Source organism: Camarhynchus parvulus, chromosome 1, assembly GCF_901933205.1.
Source record: "Camarhynchus parvulus chromosome 1, STF_HiC, whole genome shotgun sequence".
NCBI lineage: Eukaryota > Metazoa > Chordata > Aves > Passeriformes > Thraupidae > Camarhynchus > Camarhynchus parvulus.
In genome coordinates, this window is record NC_044571.1 from 94,334,767 (window position 1) to 94,358,034 (window position 23,268).

The window sequence follows — 23,268 nt, forward strand, 5'->3', positions numbered from 1 at the left end:
GATAGCACTGGCTTTTAAGAGGAAGGATAAGTCTTACAATAAAAGCAGAGCAGAAAGCCTTGGTATTGTACCCAGTTTTCTGTATTTTAGACTGCTATGAACTTGTCAAAATGGAATGTGGAAAGTCAGAAATTCAGCATATTGCCTTCAAGGGTGGGATAACTGCATGCCCTGGGTGAGGTTACTGGTTGAAGTTTCGCCAGGTACAACAGGAACCATTGCCAAGCAGCTAACAGCATTATCTCTGGTAAGTGTAAGGGAGCTCTTCCAGCCCACTAGAACCAGTGTCAAAACCTGGTTTTCTTTTTCACTGTATGGTGTAAAATGAGCAGAAGCCCTGTCGTCATGGAGTCCTGCCTCCTCCTATTGCATGTGGCCTATGATGACAGATGTCTTCAGAGAACTCGTGAACCCCACCTTGAAGGGGTTCAGCTTTTCTGTCCCATATGACTTTGAGTGAAAGGGGGACCCTACTTGAGTTACTCTGAGAGTTATCAGAGCTCTGGCTTCATGGCTGTTTTTCTGCCTGTATTTTCTTTCATTAGCATTAACCCTTTAGTACAGGGGAGGTCCTGCCCTCTGAGGTGTGTGGCCATGACAGTGTGATTGGCACCACGTCAGTGCTGCCAGTGAGACAAACTCCCTCCCTCGCTCTCTCCCTCTTTCCCCCCTGAGAGGTCTATGCTACTGCAGCCCCAGCTGGTAGGAAGGCTGAGGAGGATCATTCCCCAAAATTCAGTGCTGGGAAGCATCTTGTGATGCTGAATGAACTTTACCACCCTGAACGGCTGCTGACAGCTGCTGCCTTTGCAGTGAGCGCTGTGTGTGCTCTGTGGGGAGTCTGGTGGTCACACAGCTCTTTGGGGTCCTGCTGGCCTCAGGGGCACAGCGTCCACTACTTGTGGGGTGTTTGGCTCTCTCTAGAGGAGACTGCAACCTGCCGCCTCCCTCCAGCTCCACTGAGGAGCCTGATCCTTCTCCCTCTGCCAGCCCCCCTGGCTCCGCAGGTAAATCAGGGTGGGGTTTTTTGGCCCTTTTTTTTTTCCAAATTCAAGGAGCAATGTGTGGTTAACACAGAGACGTGTGTCTCTGGAGATTCAGCGCTGTCTTCATTAGCGCTGAGATGCTGGAACAGGTTGTCCAGAGAAGTTGTGGATGTCCCAGCTCTGGAGGAGTTCAAGGTCAGGTTGGATGGGGCTCTGAGCAGCCTGATCTCGTGGAAGATGTCCTTGCCCATGGCACTGGCGTTGGAGCTTCAAGATTCCATTCCAATCCAAGCAATTCTATGATTCTGTGATTAACAAAAGCCCAGATCCTGACACTGCTGCCTCTTGGGCTGATCCGATTGCTTATTGCCAGCCGGAGCATGATGAATAATACAACACACAAACCGAGGCTGCTCCCTGACGAATGCATAATTTAACAGCATCAAAGAAGGGCTTTCGGCTGGACAGGGCGAGCTGCCTGCCCCACTCCTGCCCCTCTCCTGGTGGAGTGTGTATCCCCGCTCCCCTCAGCGTTCCGCTTCCCCACAATTTCCAGGCCTTAGGTGGAATTGTGCCACACGGAAAAGGGGGCGGTGAGGGGAGGCCTGTCTCCATAGCAACAGAGCGGTGCGGCCCGGCCTACTCGCGGGTGCCTGGGGCCAGCGGGAGGCGGCGTTTGTCCCTCGGGAGGCGGTGTTTGTCCCTCGGGAGGCGGTGTTTGTCCCTCGGGAGCCGCCGTGGCGCTGTGCGGTTCCGCCGCTGCCACGGCAACCGCAACGCCCGGCGGCGGCAGCTCCTCGTCCCCGGCCGGGAGCAGCGGCGCCGGCGTGTCCCAGAGGAGCAGGGAATGCTGGTGAGGACGTACCCCACCGCCTCGCGTGGAGTTCGGGTTCGTGGATCTGTGTATGCGTGTATGTTTTAGTGCAGGACAAAGAGACAGAAATCCGTCGCTCTGTCCCGCCTTTTGTTGTGGCTGTGCCTGAGTATAACCGCGAGATGTTACTAAGCCGTGCAGAACAAATGGTCACAGCGCGCACTCTCCACAGGCACACCCCAAGTAGAACAGAAGCAGGTGTAAATGAAGATTTGAGATTTTTCTGAATACTTTCGGTCCCTCTTAATGCTGAGTCCCTTTACTTCATAATATCCAAAATAAAATAGGAGCTGATTCAGGATTTTCTGGTGCCCCTAAGGTACCAGAAGGACATTGCATAAGAAGGATATGGAACTGTTGGAACAAGTCTAGAGGAGGCCACGAGGTTGGTAAGAGGATGGCAGCACTTCCCCTGTGGAGACAGGCTGGGAATGTTGGGGCTGCTCAGCCTGGAGAAGAGGAAATTGTGTGGGAACCTCATTACAACCTTCCAGTACCTGAAGGGACCCACAGGGAAGCCGGAGAGGGAGTCCTTGTCATGAACTGCAGTGGCAGGACAAGGGGAAATGAGTACAGACTGAAAGAGGGGAAATTTAGGTTAAATAAAAGGAAGAAATTCTTTACTGTGAGGGTGTTGAGACATTGGAACAGATTGCCAGGAAGATGGTGGATGCCCCATCATGAAAAGTGTTCAAGGCCAGGCTGGATGGGGCTTTGAACAACCTGGTCTAGTGGGACGTGTTCCTGCCCATGGCAGGGGGAGTTGGGACTAGATGATGTTAAGGTTCATTCCAACCCCTTAACATTCTATGATTCTATGAAACAAGTCATTGAATTGGAAGTTCTCTCTTCAGCCATGGCTACTTTATCTTACAACAGAAGAAATTGATTTTTATGCTGCTCCCCATTATTTACACTTCACCTAAATGAATTAAGCAGCATGTTCAATGTGTTTGTATTGAGTGCCACAGACTGATGTGAACATGTTTTTTAAAGGCACATTTCATCTGGGCAGCTTTTGTATCTGCCTATCATAATAATGAAATCACAGAGAAATAGTTCTTTTGTGCTGAATATGCACTAGAGCAAAGTAATCTCCACTAAGATCCCAGGTATGTCATCACCCAAACCAATAATATTTGTTAAGGAAAGGGCATTTCCCAGCAAAAATCATTACGTGTCATATGAGGTGGTGCAGGAAAAACATGATGGAAATAGATATATAGTGTGGAAAGCCAAGGCAACAGTCTGGATGAGCTCTTAAAGTTTAAATTCTGTGAAATCTAGTGTGAATGAGTGATTCCAGTGACAAGTGGTAGCTAAAAAGAAGTGAAAAAACTGACAGATTTTCTTGAACAACATATGGATCAGAGAAAACAAAGAGCTTTTAAAAGTTTCTATACAAACAATTTTGCAGCAAATGCCCAGCTTTATTACCACTCCAAACCAAATCTTGACTAATCTTTGAGGCTTAAAAGAACATCACTCTTTACCAGCATGAAATATTGAGTTCTAAAGAGCAGAGCTGGTGTTCCTGAGAATAAATGAGAACTCAGAGATGCTCATCAGAACTCAAAACAAAAGCTTGGAATAATTTAAGCAACATCTGCTGGATGAAGGGTATTTTACAAAATGCACAGACGGATTTGACAGTTCAGGTGCAACCCTTGTTGATTCTCTGATTCTGTGATTCTTGTCCGGAAGGGCAGGACAGTCACACAGCAAGAGCTATCTTGCTGTTCTAGGGCAAACCAGAGTCAGAGCTCTCCCTTACACCCCATGTTGTCTTGCCACATCATCACAGAATGTTAAGGGGTTGGAATGGACCTCATCAAATTGTGACCTTCCTGCCATGGGCAGGGACACCTTCTACTAGACCAGGTTGCTCAAAGCACCATCCAACCTGGTCTTGAAGACTTTCAGGAATGGAGCAGCCACAGTTTCCCTGGGAAACCTGTTCCAGTGACTTACCACCGAAACAGCAAAGAATTTCATCCTAATATCTAACCTAAAATTCCCCTCTTTCAATTTGTACCCATTACTCCTTGTTCTGTCACAACAGTCATGATCTTTGGTATATTGAAAATGACACAGATTAATCCTCCTAGAGACACATAGAAGTGGCACCTTCCAGCCTACAGCAGATGGTACAAAAAGAACAGGAAAGTTGAATAATTGATGTTTTCTTCTTCTGTGCTGCTTTTGTAAAAAGAAATTATTGAAGGAATGATGAGGGGCTAAAGCTATAAACAGAGCAGAATCAGCTCTCTAGGCTTGTGAGTGTGTCCGCATCTTTAAACTTTTGCATCTTAGATGCTTTGTACTGAGAGAGCTGAGCTGAGGGGCAGCAGGCAGTCTGCCTGAAGCACCAAGCACTGGCAATTAGGCAGTCCCTCAGGAGCTGGTGGCACCTGTGTGCTATGCAGTACAAAGATTTTTTAGAAGATTCAGTCCTTATAGTGGCTCATCTTCAGTTTTGTCATGAGCATGATTATATCCAGCCTGATTAACAGGTTAATGAGTGTTTAAAGTTATACTGGATTTAAACAAGTTAAGATATAAACAAGGTAAGATACAAGCAAGAAGTTTGTAGCACTTCTAGCTAGCATAAAATAGTGGTCTCTTTGTCCAAGCCCAAGGCTAACTGTTAAGAGATCATGAGTTCTTGTTTAAGCTCTGTCAGAGACATTAAATCCCCTTGAATTGCTTTAACTCAAACTTTCTTCCAGTAGCCAGAGCTGGAAAGGCCAAAACCAGTCATGTTTATGAGCCATTGGTGATCCTTAGTCCTGAGGTGCTGTGGCACTGTCTAACATGCTTGTATTAATACTGCTCACAGCTTGGATGTGGGTGTCACTAGAGTTTGAAAATGTTTTATTCCCTCTCCTTTTTGTAGTATTACTCTAACACATCATCAAAATGAGTGAAAAGGAAGCTCAAGGAGATGTGGGTGATTCAACAGAAAATGCAGAATATGAGGATGATTTTGAAAAAGACACGGAATGCCTAACTGATGAAGAAGAAAAACAAAACCCTGGTGAAAAAGAGGTATTTGTTATGTTAAATACTAGTTGTGTTATTTAGGAGACAAAATTTAGTAATATTTGGAATCATAGGCACAAATTCAGTATTGCGTGAAATGTGTAGGTGCATTCACTGAATTTTGACAAGGAAAGTTATTTGGCTTTATAGTGAAAAACATTTCAGCAAAGTGGTTAGTTTGGTTCTAATATCTGTCAAGCAAAAAATTCAGTGTTCATTGAAAATGTTACTTTTTTTTCAAAAGTACTTCTGTGTTCTGTTAACTGTTTGTATAACACCCATTGCAGTTTTATGCTGTCACTAATCACTTTACTGGTTAGTTAAACTTTGTGTGAATGTGAACATGAAGAAAATGAAGAGACTTGTTAGTGCCAAAAAAGCTGTTAGTTATGATGTGCACTATTTGACAACCTGGTTTAGAATGCAGATTGTTTGTACTGCTCTTCTCTCTCACTGTTTCTTTCCTCTTTCTTTGATAGCTCTTCTTTTGTTGAGAGAAAAGACTAGTTTATTTTAATTTTTTTAGAATCCTGAAGAAAAGGAAGAGGATGTTGAAACAAAAACTCTTAAGGAAGACAATGAAGAAATGAAAGAAAATCTAGATCAGCTTTCAGAGGCAGATGTAAATGTGAAAGTATTATACTCTAATGAAAAGTATTTGCAATCTGGGGCAGATATTGAACAGGACGACCATGGATCTGATGCTGAGAGAGAAAGCTCTATCCAGGAATCCAAGCTGGAAAATGAGCAGGAACTGGATGAGGGAGAGGATGAAGAAATAAAGCGTTATGTCTTGGAAAAGATTGAAGAAGCCAACAAAGAGCTGGAAAATCAGGCTCCTGTGGATGAAAAAAGAGAACGGAAATTAAAATTTGTGGATGAGGTCGATCTTCGTCCAAAAGGTGCTGAAGTTGGTAAAACTGACCTTGCAAGAGGAGACGTTTCAGATGGGCTGTCTCAGCTGAATATTTCTGACAAGGGACAGAAAAGCACATCACTTTCAGGACGTGCTGGCTCACATGAGGAGAGGACAAATGGTAAAGTTCTAGTTGAAAAAGATGGAAAGTTTGAACTCTCAAGTTTATGTGATATTGAAAGCCAGGGTATTTTGGCCCCAATAAGTGTTTATTTTACAGATATTGAAACTCAACAGACTTCAGAACCCACTGCCACTCAAGCGGAAGAAATGCCTCCATCTGACTCTAAGCAGCAGCCAGATTCTGCTTTGAATGGTGCAAAAGATCTGGGAAAACAGAAGACTGAGTCTGCAAACATACCCGTGAAAAGCTCCACTTACACTCTTACTCCCAGACAAAAAGAATTAAGGAGGCAGATAGAACTGAGGAAAGAAAGACTGAAGAGACAGGTAAATATATAGAGAAAAATAAATCACAGTGACCATCCTATTCTTCTGCTCCACAAAGACCATGTGCTCAGGCTATTTACACCATTCTTCCTTGATAAAAGAGGCAGCAATAATAGTTGTAGTAGTAACAACAACAATAATAAAAACAATAGTTCTCTGGGGTTTGTATAGAATCTTTCAAAGCTCCTTTCCCAGAGTGGCATAGGACCATGCCTTGCTCAGAGGAGAAATGAAGTATTTGTTTAATACATCCTTCATAAATGGGCCTTCTTCTGTTATAGTTTTCTTACTGCTTTTGCTTCTTGGCTCTCTCTCTACCTAGGTTCTCTTACAGTCCCACACTTTATGGAATATAGCGCATGGTGTCACATCTGCACATATTATACTGCATTGCAGGAATTTTATATTAACCACAGTAAGGCTGGGGCACATCTGGGTACTCAAGAAGTATGGATTGGGCAATTATCACATGGGAGAGTGTTCAGTCATAATATACCATTTACATAGCAGAGTGACTGTAAGAACCCTTTTAATTCTTTCTCAGTTCATTACACAGAAAAAAAAATGATAGTCAGCCTCTGACAGCTGTAATGAGGACTTCAGAAATCTTTACCAGAGAGTTAAAAAATGTTGATTTTTTTTCTTCTTTTTGCATTATAATGATACAATTACAAAAAGGTAACTTGCTATGTGTGTTACTCTATAAAAGGAGCATGAAGCATCTGCCATTTTTATCTGCCATGATGTACTAATTAAGCTGACTAAGTAGCTTCCAAGGTTACTTTCTATCTGTGGAAAGAGCTCTAGCCTGCTTTATTTGAAAAGGTTGCTGAGGCTCAGTTTAGTAATGAGGGGTATGAAATCTGATGAGCAATTGAAGTGTTTTTTTTGCGCACACAAGACTAGATCTCTTGAAAACATGCTCTGTATATTTAATGTAAAATGTAGGGTAGTGAGGGGAAGGAAGGTTATTTTCCTAACAGCGTGTGCTAAGTTTCTTCCTTTGTTGGCTGAATTATGGAAAAGTAAGGATGTGTTACCTTATTTCTTCATTCTGGAACGGAATTCTTCCATTCTGTGATAGATTTCACAGACATTAAACATTTCTTGACTTTACTAGAATCTATCTGCTTCATTTTGGTGGTGTTTCTTTCATTCCAGTAAATTAGAAGTGGTAAGTTTGGAGGATATAAGGAAGTTGTGTGTAGGTGGGAGGAACATCATGTATTTGCAATATTAGATTTCTCGAAGTATTGAAATGAGTTGGGTTTATATCTTTTGTGTCAAAGAGAGTAAATCCTGGTAAAAAATGTCCTAATCAGCTTTCTGGAGCATTAATTGAAACTTTTTCACTTCCTTGTAGATACTTAACTAAAATGTAATTAATAAGTAAAAGAAACTCTTCTCAATTTTGTAAATATAATTTTGTACACTTGAAAAAAGCCTGAAGCTATTAATACTCCTTAAGTAAATACATTGCAACTTCATGTCCAAAAAAGGTCCTTATAAATAAGGTAGTGCCTGCAATCCATGTGTTGCTAAATATCCTTTAGGGTTCAGTGGTCCATCAAGCCGGAGAGCTGCATTTATTTTTAAAATTTATCCATTTAAAGTGATTCTAAGCTAACTAGAGATATTGGGCAGACTTAATTTTAAGAGTTTTTGCCTGATGCTATTTGAATGTCTGTGAGTCAAGAGGTGTCATGGAAATGGAGGTAATCACAAAAAGGACTAGACTGAAAGTGTCTGAATATATCACAAGCAGAAGTGCTCCAAGCAATTTCTTCCTAAATGTTTTATCAGCTGTGATGCAGCTTTTGAGTATTCTTGTTTCGTCTGTATTTTAGTGTGTGTCTCATGCAATTCAAATGGCTTACTTATTGCCTGCAACAGTCTTTGCAAATTAAGATCTTTCTCTTAAAAACAAAGTTTATTCAGTTTTCCTTTCACCTAAGGAAGAAGAAAAGAACAAGGAACTAGAAGAAATGAGGAAAAGACAGAACGAAATAGTTTTTAAAGCTTGGTTACAAAAGAAGAAAGAACAGGTGCAACAAGAAAAGCGAATTCGTCGTGCAAAGCGGCTGGAAGAGCTGAGGATCAAAGTAAGGTCTTCCTAATCTGGAACTGGGATCTATAGTGCTTTGTTAAATAGGAAAGCCAAATTCTAAACTTGCCTTCTTAGCTAAGTGTATGAAAATTTACAGCAATGGGAAATGTTCTTGTTGCATTGTTTTCAGTGAAGAGGTAGACCTGCAGGTTTATGACTGATCTGCTTAGCAGAGTGGCTTGCAGTGTAGAAGCAGCACACATGAACTTAACTATAAAATCACAGGGGATACAGTGATGCTCCCATATACCAGGAGAAAGCCTTGATTGAGCCCTGAGTGAGCAAGCAGTGAGAAGACTACTTGGAGTGTGTTTCTTGCCATCAGAACTTTTTAGTAAGCAGTTAATGTGCATGACCCAATCAAAACCTGGAGATTCAGATGCTGTTCTAAAGGAAAATCTAAATTCAGTACTTTTTTTAACATGGGGCTTTGAATGCTTGCTCATGTATATATTCTATGCCAGATTAGCATATGCTCTAGTGTGTTTATGAAGTGTGTTTCATGGAGGGGAGATGCCGGCAGAATACAAAAAAACCTATTATAATGAGATTATGATAAAGGTTATTTACTGATAACCCTTGTGTGTACATGTCTTTTTATTAATTAGGAGGTGCACAGGGATCCAGAAGAAGCCTACAGTTTATGGCTTAAAAAAAAGCACCAACAATACGTGAGAGAAAGACGGATAGAAGTCTTGAGACGCCAAACTGAAGAAGTGGCCTTTTATCCAAGCCCAGAGGATTGCGACAGAGCTTTTAGAGAGTGAGTAGGGTCCTTCCTAAGAGACCACATTTGAAACTTTTGTAGTCTATCATCTCAAACTGTAGCTATCTTATGGTACATCTTTGCTATTGAAGTCTTTGTTGTTTTGGAGGGGTTTTTTTCATATGAATATGGCCTTTTAAACTTTTACCCTAACAAAAATATATCAGTTCCTTGATGTTGTTTGTTCACTGCTGTGAAATTATTTGTCAGAACCTGAGCTGAAAAGAGCTAATTACTTTTGCTAAAAAAGGGATCTTCTCCTCTAACCCTTGTTGCCTGTTCTGGAGCAACCTTGGGTTGATTCAGTCCAAGAAATGAGCATAAAGCTAATCCAGTTTAACAAAAGGGGGGAGGTAAAGATGGCTACAGAAGGAGGGGAATTGGGGTGGGAAAGTAGTGCTTCCTATGTTTGGGTATGGCAGGCTTTTAGACTGTCTCAGCCATGACACCCAACTTCACCCTACAAGACATGGTGGGCTACAGTTAAGTGGGGGACAAATCTCCTTTGAATGGATAATGTAAAGCTTGAAATTACAACTGCCAGTACTTCTGGTCCCCTTTCTCTCTCCACAGCTGGCTGAGAAGGAAGAGAGAAGAGAAACAAGCAGCAGAACTAGCTGCTAAGGAGAGAGCCAGGCAGCTTAGATTAGAAGCCAGAAGAGCAAGACAAACGCGGAACATCCACTATGTTTAATTCAGAGCCCGAAATCTTTTGTTTCTCAGATCATTACAGTTGAAAATTTGATGTAGCCACAGAGTTCTTGGTGACAATCTTCTTAATTTTTACGGCTTGATTTTTTGCCCTTTACAGCTACTGACTTTTTGTGGTGTTTTTAAAGCTTTCAAGCAAGTTTAACAATTACCTTCAGTGACAATGATTTTACTATCTATTTATTTGTAATTTAGTCAAAAAGCCTGCTTTAATGCATAACTCAGGGATCTTCTTGGTTTAACCAAATCAAAATGAGTGCAAGATGTATAAATGAGGGTGGCAAATACACATTCCCTTCTTTAAAAGGCACTTTATACTCATCATGGATTCCTGGATGCAGGCTACTGTGTAAAATGTTGAATTTTTGGTGGATTAATATTGCTGTTTGATGCTGCTAGTGATTAAGACTGTGCAAGGTGTTATATTGTTGGAAAATGATGTTTCTTGTACCACTTCCTATTGATCTGTTGACCAACTCTAGACCAGAGAATTGTGTTCTTTTAGGTTTCTGGAAAGTGGTGATTGAAGACTAATGTGTAGGTGATCATGCAACAGGTTTTGAAACTTACTTCTGTGAGTCATATTCAGTAGTTTTCTATTCCATGGAATTAAAAGCTTGTGCAAATTATGACCTTTTTCCAGTAGTAAGGAAGCTAGGATCCTTATATAAATGTTGATGTTTATTATAATAAATTTACCAAAGTACATCACCTTACCCAGCTAAATTGTGAACTCTTGATAGAGATCATGCCAAAATTACTCATGAAATCATAAAGTTAGTGAATGAAGAAGAGCATTCTGTCCAGCTGTATGCCTCAACAGATTTCATGATCCTGGCATTGCTTTTAAATTTTTCAACATTCAGTGTTTTCTGGGAGTACTGCAGCAGACAGAAGTGTAGTAGATGCAAAGCTGATTTGCTGGTAGTATTTTTCTCGGTTATTTTTGGGGCTAGTTACAGGCATATCGAGAGCACTGGTGTTGGACTGGAGGCTGCTCTGTTGCAGCTTTTGCCAGCATAGAGAGCAAGCATGGACACAAAATGAAAATTTCACATGCTCATGGGACATGTAAGTAACAGGTGCCTTCCTCCTCCCAGTACCTTTCCCTGACACCAAAGGCACAAAGAGCTTTCTGTGTCTAGCAAGCAAATTCAGGAGGAATGTTTGCAAAGGTTCACACACACCATCTCCCTAATTGTAGAAAACTACAAAAGAGGTGCTTCTCTGTTCAGTGCCTCACACCAGCAGAGTGAAGAGTTTTACAATTCAATGTCATATAGTTCCATTTATGCTACAGAGAAATCAGGGTCAGAAATGTGATTTCATTAAATCCAGAATTACAGCTTGAAAGCAAGCAAAGGAAGTTTATTGTAGCTTTCTTCATGTAAACCAAATCAGAAGCAGCAACAGCAAGAACTTACAGCTTACATATCCTGATCCTGGGTATGAGATTCAAAGGAAAACTGGGTAAAAGCAAACATTTCAGAAACCTTTTCCCTAAACTAGACAGCTTCATATGGTAAATTTGGGGGTCAAACTAAGGAACTTAAATAGGCTTCTTTGGATTTAGCAGATTGTCTCCTAAAAGTTCTCTTCAAAACCTATGTCAAGAACTTCAAATCTATGTCAAGATTATAAAATCATACAAGTAAAAAAATACTTTTTTTTAACAGTACCTATGCAAACTTAGTGCTTGTCTTCACCTTCCCATAATACTCAGGAAGACCTTGGGCAAGGACTGAGTCCTAATGCCAGGCCAGAATTCAATACTGTGTACTAAAGGAAGTATGTCAGTCTGCCCTTGCTGAGGATCAGCTATGCAGCAACTTCACTCTAGAAGCTGAAACAATGGAAAAGCCATTATTTGAGCTCTATGGCAACACAAGAAAAACCTCACCCCACAGAGTTTTCTAAAACCCACTTGAAAGCAGTTACTACTTATATATTATAGCTAGAGTTCATTCAAGCTTTATCTCCTTCTTGACAGGAGGGCTGACATTGTATATACTCTTGCTTTCAGAACTTACAGCTATGAAGAATCATTGCACATACGCCTTTTTATAACTAAATTTAAAAGGTAGTACATAGACTTGAGGGCCGTTCATCACCTTGGCTAAAATTAAAAACCATTTACCATTACTTTATTTTTAAATTTAGACATAACTGATCAGCACTTCATTTGCTTTGGTACGGTTACACTTCTGTCTCCCTCTAAAGGGAAATTCATTAAGATTTGCTAATAAGACTATAAATGTCAAATAGTCAAGAGCATCTCTATGCTCTATAAATTGGACCAGCATAATGTTTTTTGTCTTGCCTTTGTATAAGAAAATAAGTAGCTTTCCCCATTGAGAAGTGGTAGAAGCATCCCAGAGACTATGGAAATCCTGTCAATCCCTAACTTCATGAGGTAGAGAAGCAGAAACTGCATAATTTCCAATGCGAAACCCACCCATTATGGAAAAAGGACAAAGGGAAGCCTGCTGAACATCAACTAGTGTAATTCTTCAGAAAGAATGCATGTGCAGCTGCCTTGGCTGGGCTTTTAAAGGGCTATCAGCTCTCCTTGACAATGATTGCAACAATTGAAGGTGATATCTTCATATCTTGTATATGGGTGAAACCTTCCAATACTTTTCTTTGTGGAAAGGAAAGAAGATGGAGAAGTCTCAGAAAAAGAAACTTCTGTTGATGTTTCTGGATGTGCAGCTGGATCCAGTACACATAGCATCTAAGGATGGAAAAATTGACACTGAAAATACTTTTATACAATTTAATGTGCTTTTTCCTTCTCTTAACAGCTAGGATTTCTGCTCAAAAGCCATTTGTCATCTTTTTTCCAACATGAAAATGAAACATCTGTTTACTCCGAACTTCAATATAAAGATTAACATGCATCAAGAGCTCTTACCATTTCAGCCATTTTCTCAGCAGGGGTATTGCAAAACTCCACAGCTGTTGAAGTCTTTTTTGGACTGTTAGTGCCAACATTTCCTAGAAGATGTGAGCTTACAGCTTTGGCTAGCTTACAATTCACAGCTGCTAGCTCTGTTGTAGTGAAAGGCTGGGCACTAGGATAGTATGTCTGTTGTCTCCCCCACTGAAGAGAGACCATGAGCTCTTCCAGCAGCCTGTGCAGAAAGAAAAGAAGCACTGCTAGTAGGGTTTGTATTCTATATTGTATAACCAGCACACAGCATACTTCAGAGGAATCATCTCTTCCCAAGGCTTACTGCATAAGCTAAATCTTAAACCAAAGAAATAGACCAAAAAAAGTGTTTAAGAACAAGGAGACAAATGGGCTATGGGCTATTCTCCAAGGCAAGGCCTCACCAACACAGGTGATTAATCCTGGGAACACTTATTTGACATCTGGCAGAATAAGCACTGTAAAGTCCATGTAGGTAGAAGAATCACTTCTTTGATATTTTGCGAGGAAACAGAGAAGACTTGACATCAAGTCAGTAAGTGATTAAAGAAAGAAAGCCTGAGGATGTAAGGGATGTCAGTTCCATAGTTTATTACCCTTAAGACCTCAGACCTCTAGAGAATGAAGCAAGTATTCTATTATTTTTGCTCTTTCAGCTCTAAGACTGGAAAGTGACCATACTATACATCAGCATTAACTGATTTTTGTTGAATATCACAGGAAGAAGGGAAAGTTATTTGATTCTCCTCTAGCCTAAAATAAACTGACAAAAATGAAGTTTGCACAAAGGTAGTCTGGATTGGAAAAATCATACTTGTGTGTATCAATCATCTCTTGACGGAACTGATCGCGTTCATTCAGCAAGTCCTGGATTGCACTTTGTGCATCCCTGGTTTGGCGCTGAAGAATTGCTCTGGTATTGGTCAGTTCATCAGCCATCACCCTGCAAAGGAAATCTCCAGTCAGTAGTGCAAGTGAACAGCTTGAAAGTCACTTTTTTCTATTACAGACCATAATTTGTCTGCTCAAACTGTCTGCTGTTCTCTGTCCCCTCTCCCGTGCAGAGCCTATATCAACTTAATTAAGAATAATTTCTGTTCAACTACAGCCAACACCAGTGCAAGATTATGTTTTGACCGAGTTTAAACAATCTTAGGTCACTTAATATAAATCTAATAACAGACATTTCAAAATACCTTGAGAAAGTGTACATTGACAAGGTTCCTGCGAAAGAAAAAGCTAAATACATTTTTCTTTTATTAACAATTCTCACAAGTATGTTGTAATCACATCTGTTCACTCTTCTCTAAAAATGGAAGCTATGGCTATAGACTGCATCCATTTACCTCTTTGCCCTACTCAGGGGCAATCACCAGATGCCAGATATGAGTGTTTAAGAGCTACAAAGGAGACAGCTGTTGTCACATTTGCTATGCCATGAGGCTTGGCACTACCCCTCCAGCAGGCATTTCAAATGCCTGTGATATTCCAAATGCAAAAACCAGAATGACATTTAAATAACTACCAGTTAGAAATAGGAGATAAAAATGAACCAGAATGTTACAATATTGAAGAGTGTTACTTCAACCACACTGCTGAGACTCACAGCTCTGATGTCAGAGCTCCTCATAATGTTAAAAAACCCCCAAGTTTACCTAGTAACTCTTGCTAAGACTTACAATTACCGTTACACCCCATATGTTACAGAAGTTACCATTCACCCCATATGCTGAAACTTCTCCAGCAAATTAAAGGGAGGAGACACTATTCTATTGCCATTTCCTTCGAGCAGTAAGGTCTTTTATCATATGCATTAAGCATCATAATTCAGTCAGTTATATCCAAGTACAGTAGAAAATTAAAAATCCTAGAACACTATTTACAGATCTGGTAAGACAACTAAGCAAGTTTAAAGTCACTGTCAAATGAGATTTTGACTTTCAGACCTGCTTTTATGGTTAAAGAAGTAACAGTAACGTCCTGAGCAGTAACACCACCAGTTTTTAATAAAGAGGCCCCCGTACTTTTTCTTCTATAGTAGATCGCTAACTCACTATAAGCAGAGCTCCTAAACACATCAGCTTCTTCTCAAATTGATGACTGTACCATACTTGGGGGGTGGGGGTGAAAATCAATTAAATACCTGTAAGAAAAGTCAGCTGCCTTAGAAGACATTTTTATACCCTAAACTGCATGCATTTTTATCAAAATTAAGAGCTTCTCTTGCTTTCTTGACAAGAGCTGTAGTTGAGATTTTAGGGAGGGCTAGGACTCACTGTATTAGCTCTGAAAAGCAGCACTATTCAGATTTACAAGGAGCTTACTTTCTTTATACCTTTCCTATATTCTCAGATTTCACAGTAGGTATCACTATGGCTCTTGTGGCTGTCCTCTGCATACGAAACCACACTGCAATGAGTGTATGTGATGAAAGACTGAAGGAGAATGCTGTTAGGACAGCTCCATGAGAGGGAATACCTGCTTGCTAGGAACTTGCTTCTCCACACATCACATTGTATAGACATGCGCTCCAACTGTTCCGACAACTGAGACATATTCCGGCCCAGGACTTCATTTTCTAGGATGAGCTGATTCTTCTCACGAGCCATCCGTTCAAAGTGATACTGCAGATCATCCCCAACAGAAGCAACAAGTAATTTCTTCAACTCCCGATTGACCTAGAATTAGACCAGACTCTCTTGTAACTATCAATAGAGAATAAACACTCTTGAGAATGCAATGCAACTTATTGCAAATTGCTAACAGTAAATTGTCTTTCTCTTTCCAGAATGGGATGTATCCAGGCAAGCATAAACATTTATTTGAGCCTAGTGTACATCCAACAACTTCTTGTTTAAATTCTAACAGTCAAAGAGGAAGAATGAAAGCCTACTGCAGGAAAAAAGTTTCAGTAGTATTCAACTCCTGAATCGGTAAGATAACAAAGGGTTAGACAAGACATCCACACGTGTATGAAGTAGGAAGTTATAGTCAACCTTTCTACGGTTGGCATAACACTTTCCATTTAGCGATTAAGGAGCAAAGTCTTTCCTCATGAAAGATTCATTTCTCTGCAGCTATCTAGTGTGTTTCTCCTAGCTAAGTCTTTGACTCTTTCATCTGTTGTCAGAGAAGCAGCACTGGAATACTTTGATGTACTTCTACTCTATATCTTAGCTGGTAAGTTCAAAAGGGAACTTAATTGTTTCAAGGCTAGAGTGTCATAGCAGCTCTCTTTCCTCACATTCACAAACTGCTTCTACAAACCAAAACAGTTCAGCTGTGGGAGAGAAAACACCTTTAACTTCTTACCTCGGTCTGTATACGCAGCTGATTAGAGAGACCTTCTTTATCTTGTAACAACCGCTTTTCTGAATTCTTTAGCTTTTCAATTGCATTTTTCAGCTCTATCTGTTCTTTCTTGGGATCTGTGGCTCCATCTGACTGATGGAATGTGTCTCCTTTATGTCCCACAGATTTAGCTACCTTAGCATTTTTAGTTGGAACAACATGGGTGATGGCTGCTTTGGGGACTAATATTCGAATAGCTTCAATCTCCACTGATTTATCTGCATGTACTTTCCCCAGCTGCAGAACTCCAGGACTCAGGGAAGAAGCTGTCTTTTTATGGGGGCTGTGGTGGATGTGATGGCTTGCAGTGTTGGCTCCAGTGATTACTTCCACTGCTCCAGCTGTTTGCTCTGTTTCCATGCCATCTCCAGGTCCTCGAATGGGTGCTGAGGCATCATCAACTGAAATTTAGAAATCGTGGAGGAAAAGTTTACCACCTTTCACTTGGTTATAGCGTCATTGTAAGTCTTCCCTTAATTTCTGCACTTCAAAGTTGGAGATTTTAATTGTACGCTGCATGTGTCAAATAGTCCATTGCAACAGTGATTATCAAGCACAAGTCAGAAAATCATAGAATGGTTTGGACTGGAAGGGACCTTCACGGTTATCTTGTTACAACACCCCTGCTGTAAGCAGGGACACCTTCCACTAGACCAGGTTGCTCAGGGCCCTGTCCAACCTGTTCTTGAACACTTCCAGGGATGGGGCATCCACAACTTCCCTGTTCCAGTGTCTCACCACCCTCACAGTAAGCCCTTACTCAAATGTGCATTGCTCATTAACAACAGCAGTACAAGACACAAACATTGATCTGAATTGCATTAATTTTAATTTGCTGCTGCCATACAAGATTAAATGCAGACACAAAAAAGAGCTTTCCTGGAAAAAAATTTCTTGACAACATTACTTATGAACTGAAAACAAAATCAGGTTTTGGGAGCTGGCAGAATCAGAGCAGTTTCATTTAAAAAGCAAGAAGAAAATGAAAAACAGCTATTACCCAGACAGCTACTGACACCTTAAGAAGTTTAGCAGACTTTTAAGTACTAACAGATTTTAGTTGCCCTAGTGAAGGTTTAAGAAAACCCAGCCCTGCTCACTTCTGAATTACAGACTCCAGCATTCCCAGTAATGCTGCATTCTGCTCCATAGTCCCCAATATACATGACATTTACTGAAATTAATTTTATTTAAGTCCACCAAGTTTTCAGCTGAATGAATTATTATAGTACTGTTTCCTTACAATGGGTGAGAGATACGAAGTTTCTGAGGGCATGGCTACACATACTGCTTTTTTTTCTCATACTGCAGACAGTAATGTGAGCTTGTGTCTTCTATCCAAATATTAATGGATTTCAAAAATGCTGTAATAACACCATTAATTGCCTTACTTTCAAGTTTGCTGAATCAGTACCAACAGGATCTAAATACCAGAGAAGGCTGTCAGACAAGTGTACAGACAGATCACAGTACCAATGACAATCTTATTTTTCAATATCAAGGGGGATTAGAAAAACTACATTCAATTGCTGTTCCATCCAGGCAGCTCTGCTTTTCACTGCAATAATGAAGTCACAGAACTACTTCCTCATAGCTACATAAAAGGAGTAAGTTTAAATGAAAGGAACCTGGTATACAGTGTAACTGTTGTTTAGAATTCCAGTTAAAGTACTTTTTTAATCCAGTCTGCTTAGATGTCATATGAACAACCTACCTTTTTCTAGAGATGTCATTTTCTCTTTAGCAGTCAGCTCTTCCTAACTAGGTAAGTCTGAGGAAGAAATAAGGAGAGCAGCGAAAAAAAAATCTTTAGCAAGGTAACCGCAGCAGTTAATCTTGGATTATCCTGTTTTCTAGTAAAACCTCAAAACTCCAGTTCAGTAGCACAGTGAAAAAATCCACATCAAAACAAATGGGGAAAACACAAAATTATAAAAACTACACTAAAACCCACAGAGTTAAAAGGAGAAGATTGTGAGTCTTCTGGCACTTGTGTCCTTTTTTCACCAAGAGCTGCACTTCAACTCCTTTGCATTGCTCTTCATCTTGTTCTAGTTTCCATTCCTCTTTTTTTTTTCTAGTCTCCCTCCCTCTTTTTTTCAGTGAGCCCCCATCTTACCCTTTCAAAGTCTGTAACACTCCCACAGTACAACTGCATGACTGTGCCAAGATAACCTAAAATAATCACAGAACCACAAGAAAAGGAAATCCCACGCTGTGCTTCAAGCAAATGGAGAGGTGAGGAGGAAACAATGGCAGCTGCACAATTCCTTCAGTCCTGCTTGCTGAAACAACCTTTTTGATAGGGCCAATTCTCAGTCAAAGAGGGAGTCAGTGCCCCGAGGGATGCACATGGTTAGTTTAACTAACAACAAAAGCTGACCTCCAGTTTGGCCCAAACCACCATCCTGGCCATTTTCTCCCTTATCCACCAAAGGTATTGACCATTGACACATTCATCCACAGAGCCTTCCACTCTCAATTATACAAGTCACTCATCCCTCTTTTCTAGGGTCTAAGTTCCTTTGAGATCATTATACTATCTTGTTTGGCTGGCTTTTTTTTTTCCCTGAAAAAAAAGGATTCTCCCCATTACTCAAGGGAGATGCCCAGGGCCCTTGCTTCCTTTCCCTGTACCAATAACTGAAATGGTTTAACTACAACTTTTTGACTTCCATCGCAGCAGCTCTATGCCCTAAAAAGAAAATGGCAGCAGTGAGCACACTGCTGCTTTCGGGGTTTCTAGACTAAAGATTTGTTTTGTGTCAGGCAGGTTTATCTTTTGTGATTAACAGAAGGGCCTTTTCGTCCTTGAGCTTTGTCAAACTACAGACACAGAGATGTCTCACCATCTGTTGCTTCTACAACTGGAGTTGTGCGTTTCCTTACTTAATAGCATTAGCTGCTAATCACCACTGTTGTTCGTTCCTTCTGACTGAGGATCTCTATTTACTTGATGAGAACGAGGAGGATAAAAGCATAGCTGCTCAGGAAGAGGCAAGAATACCCAACGAAAGACTGATTAGGAGCTTTTGGGCTTATCTGCTCCATCAGACACGACCTGCCGGTGATCCTGCTCCTTCGGAGTTCACGCTACAATCTGGCCAGTTACGTGCGGGAGCACTTAAGCCTCTCAACATGTCCCCTCTCCCTCGCTGCTTGCATCATTACCTCTCAGGACGCCGATCTGCAGGATCCAGGGCCTCGCACAGCCACCGCCTGCCCAGCCTCAGCCCCCCGGGCCCCCTGCCCCGGCCCCGACAGACCGGTCCGCAGTAGCGATGTCGCGACAGCCCCCACGGTTGTCACCTCGGCGGCTTCCGCGTCCGGCGGCGGGCGGGGCGCCTCGCGCGTCGTGTCCGCTCCCGCCCAATCGCGGGCCCGGGCGCGGGGGTGGCGCTTCGGTTGCCGGGGCAGGGGCGGGCCGGGCATCGCCATCGCGGCCGTCGTCATCCTCATCACCGTCATCGCCATGGTGAGCAGGGACACGGGGCCGGGGACAGCGGCGGCTCCGCGGGCAGAGCCCCTCCGGGCCGCGGGAGGGACGCGCCCGGCTCCGCCCGGCCCTTGGCTGAGGGGCCCGCGGGGCGCAGCCGGGGGGTGTTTGATGGGGCCGTTCGGGCTCGTTGGTGCCCAGCTGTTGGGAAGCTGCTGCTGCTGCCCCCCCGGGAGCCGCCCTGAGTTGGGAATAGACTGTGCCAGGAGCTCGGGAGACCGGGCGGAAAGGCAGTGGTGCATTTGGAGGAGACAATACGTTTCAGGTGCCACAGTCTTTATTCTTGACTGGATCTGCTGTGTAGTAATGCAGGGCAGACGACAGGATGTCTTTGCAGGGGCAGTAATAAGAAAAACCCAGTTTGCATTTTAATCTCGGGGAGGGTGGTTGGGCACTGGAACAGGCTCCCCAGGGAATTGGTCAGAATTCGGGAAGTGTTTGGACAATGCTCTCAGACATAGGGTGTGACTCTGGGGGCTGCCACGTGCAGGGCCTGGAGTTCGACTCGACAGTCCTCGTGGTTCCCTTTCATCATAGCATATTCTGTGATTATAATGAAACTCAGCTGGGTCCCCTTTGCCCAAGATGGTGTGCAAACCCCAGTGTTATAGAGCTGATTAAAAAATCAACAGTTTGGAGCTGCATTTTGTACTCAAACTCACGTGCAAGACACGTGCAGTAGCCAGGGACATGCGCCTGTGGGTGGGTCCACCCTTACACACCTGTCCTCAGCACCTCAAATTTTCCCCAGCCCCTCCAGCAGCTTATTTTGCACCTTGCTTTTGGGGCATAAACTCAAGATCACCATTTGCCACTTAAATAGAAATGCCACTGTTTGTTTTCAGATAAAGTGGTTACAAGTGTTCTGTTTAATCCAGGTAAAACTGTAATTTTCAATTCCCACGTTGAATTTATTCACGTCGGCAGAAGTCCTGCTTCGTGAGTTGTACCTTAGGTAAAGCATTTGCTTTGTTTACATTGATTGCCACTGAGTTTGACATGTTTCTAACCTTTTATTTCTGAGGTGACACCAACTTAACTTCATTAAACAGTTCGAAATCTTACAGCGACATCTAACAAAATGTTTCATGGCATGTTTGTTTAATTTATTTTGAAAAGCCTTCAGTGATAGGAACTACATGATCTGTTGTCATGATTTCATTGCATGATGATTTTTATAGGTTGCTGAGTTTTTTCCTGTTATATTCTCTGCTGGAAATGATACCAGTGATTATTTGTTCTGTTCTTTGTGGTTAAATATATTCCATTTTATCTTTTATTTGTAGAAGTTCTTGAAGATTTTAACTTTGCCCTTTCCTCATTTCACATTTTTCTTCAGTAAACAAATTTTGTTCTCTTAATATTTTTCTTCTGATAACTGTGGTTTTAAAATTTAGTCATTTTCCACTCTGCCTGCAATTTTCTCTAAATGTGGTGTTTAACCTGCAGGTTTCTTCCCAGCTACATTGTGTTCCACTGCTGCTGAACAGAGCAAAATATTTGTTTCTTGTGTCTTAGATCTTCATATTGTCAAAGTTACCATATTTGTTTCTTTCCTGAACTGTTCTGCACTCTCACTACAACCTAAAATAAATCAGATTTCCTGTGATCTGGCCAATTTCTCCCCTCATATTTGAATTTTTATTGTAATACTTTGCATTTGTTTCTTTCGAATTTTCATATTACCATGCTGATTTCTGCTTCTAAGGTGCTTGCAATCTTTCCCACACCTTAGTTGTCAGCCCAGATTCTGGAAATGTGCTTTCTCAGTTTCATTTTCAGAGTAGTAAGAAAAATCTGAAATAAAGCAGGTGCATGGCAGATCATTGTGGAACACCATCTGACTCCCAGTTGGCAAGGGAAGTATTCCTAATTACATCTTCATATGATGGATGTAACTGCTCTTTAGTTTAGGCCACAATGCCTTATTCAGCTTGTCAGATTCTCAAGTGTCAGATTAAAAACCTTATCAGTTGCCTTTTTGTCACAACTGTGGCTTCTCCCTTGCTCACAGTGTCAGGAAAAGATTTGTTCTTGACAAATTTTTATGATGTTGTTGTCTTAGATGTTCAATAACCAGCTATGTAATAACTCGTTCCACTACCTTCCAAATACTGCCTCTCTTGCCCTTCTCCTGTGCCCTTGAAGTGTGGGACCTTTCTTCTCTGGCTTTGAAGTGTTACAGAGTCCTGTTGGTTTCTTTCATACTTAAAAACCCGCTAATTTTTCCACTCATATACTCTTCATTGTGGCAGTTCCCTAAAATGCATTAAGAATAATTTGGCAGCTGGAAGGTGATGGGAGAACAGATGTTTGGGAATGAGTGCTGCTCATGTGGACACAGGATCCTGGGAAAGGGCTGAGTTATGTGACTGTTGGATGCCATGGCTTTATGCACCTGACCCATCTTAAAGCTGTTCAGAACATCTTTTCTCAGGAGCAAAATCAGAATATAAAAGATGTCTTCTGGTCGATTCTAATACTGACCTACAAGCTGGACTTTAGCCTCAGCATTTTAATTAGATTCTGAAAGTAATGGATTTTGGGTTAGAAAGCTTGACCAACCTTTAGTACTATATTGCTTCCACTTAATCATGTAACTTCAGTAAGTTTTAACGTATATGCCTACTCAGATAAAACCTGTGACAAGTCATCTCATGGCCACAGAAAGAAAAGGGTAGTAACTTTTATTGGAATCAGTTTGGACTGTATTTGTGTCACACCCTGTACTCCACTCATGTGCAAGTGGTGCTCTGGAAGTGGTTGTGTGCACTGTAAAACTGGGCAGGCATATTCCTGTTGTGGCAGAAGCTGAGGTAAAGGGACAAATGTTCTGAAATATCCTGCAGTTATTAGTCAAACAGCACTTTGGCTTTACAGCCTGCTAATCAATGGAGACCAGCTTTCCTTGTCATCAAATGTCAGCATTTCAGATCAGTTCTGGTGCATTCTGGTGTCTGGTTTCTAATTGTGTGAGACTTGGCTGCTGTGGACAGGGAGCAGTAAATTCCCAAAGGGAGACCTGCTTTTCTCCACCCAAGATGTGCTCTCCCTCTTGGCTGCTGGAGTGCTCTACTATTCTGTAATGGTACCTTTCATACAATCACATACAGAGATGTATTTTTCCATGATCTTAACAATGTTAGTTTCTCTTGATTCATGAGTTTGGTGCGCTCTGACACTTGAAAGTGTTTCAGATATGGAAGTGCAGTATTTTCCAGAGAACAATGGGCTCTGTTCACCGCAGATACGGAGCCTGATTGCAGTGGAAATTCTGTGCCTAGGCACAGATTAGAGGATTTCCTTTTCTTCCGCCCTTTGAAACAGTTATTGTTACCCCTGCATTCTGACAGCTGCATTCTACATTACAAAGACTCTTTGAACAACAGGACAGACAAATTATTTCCTTCTTGTGCATAAAGACATCAAGGCACATAAAAGCCAGGTGACTTGTCTAATTTCTGGTTTTGACCTTGTGGATGTAGAAGGACAGAGTTAGTGGAATTTAGGTGTCCAACTACTTTAGTTCTTTTTGCAGAGTTAAGGGAAAATATATATGAAATTTGCTTTCCTGGTTTCCAGAGCTAGCAGTCTTGTAATTTTGACAAAAGACTTATATGTATCAAGGGATGAGCAG

At 41.6% G+C, this 23,268-nt stretch overlaps 3 protein-coding genes across 8 annotated transcripts in view; 2 read left to right on the forward strand and 1 right to left on the reverse strand.

Annotated features, from left to right (window-relative positions):
• The first annotated feature begins 1,714 nt into the window (after positions 1–1,714).
• Positions 1,715–10,481, forward strand: CCDC181 (coiled-coil domain containing 181). The gene is given in 8 exon segments (XM_030948379.1): positions 1,715–1,839; positions 4,757–4,908; positions 5,429–5,939; positions 6,039–6,268; positions 8,224–8,370; positions 8,984–9,138; positions 9,715–9,832; positions 9,834–10,481. Coding segments are annotated over 7 exon segments (1,335 nt in total). The 5' UTR covers positions 1,715–1,839; positions 4,757–4,779; the 3' UTR covers positions 9,879–10,481.
• A 551-nt stretch (positions 10,482–11,032) lies between these two features.
• BLZF1 (basic leucine zipper nuclear factor 1) lies at positions 11,033–19,469 on the reverse strand. 2 transcript variants are annotated; one of them, XM_030948504.1, is made up of 7 exons: positions 19,307–19,469; positions 17,850–17,906; positions 16,097–16,536; positions 15,263–15,462; positions 13,599–13,727; positions 12,767–12,986; positions 11,037–12,586 (listed from the first exon to the last, which is right to left on the reverse strand). In XM_030948504.1, the coding sequence occupies exons 2-7, from the start codon at positions 17,866–17,868 to the stop codon at positions 12,401–12,403; spliced, it is 1,194 nt and encodes a 397-aa protein (XP_030804364.1). In that variant the 5' UTR covers positions 17,869–17,906; positions 19,307–19,469; the 3' UTR covers positions 11,037–12,400. The 2 variants fall into 2 exon arrangements, with proteins under 2 accessions (XP_030804445.1, XP_030804364.1); XM_030948585.1 differs by lacking the exon at positions 17,850–17,906 and having other exon boundaries at positions 11,033–12,586.
• An 11-nt stretch (positions 19,470–19,480) lies between these two features.
• Positions 19,481–23,268, forward strand: part of NME7 (NME/NM23 family member 7) — an 89,208-nt gene continuing 85,420 nt past the window's right edge. Inside the window, exons 1-2 of one of the 5 annotated variants that reach the window (XM_030949080.1) lie at positions 19,486–19,610; positions 20,510–20,586. Coding sequence is in view for 1 of the 5 variants with exons in the window: in XM_030948993.1 (XP_030804853.1) it covers positions 19,608–19,610 (3 nt within the window). In the remaining 4 variants the exon portion in view is untranslated. Of the gene's footprint in view, positions 19,611–20,418; positions 20,587–23,268 lie in introns of those variants that run through there. The other 4 variants (XM_030948993.1, XM_030948908.1, XM_030948728.1 and 1 more) reach the window with 4 other exon arrangements.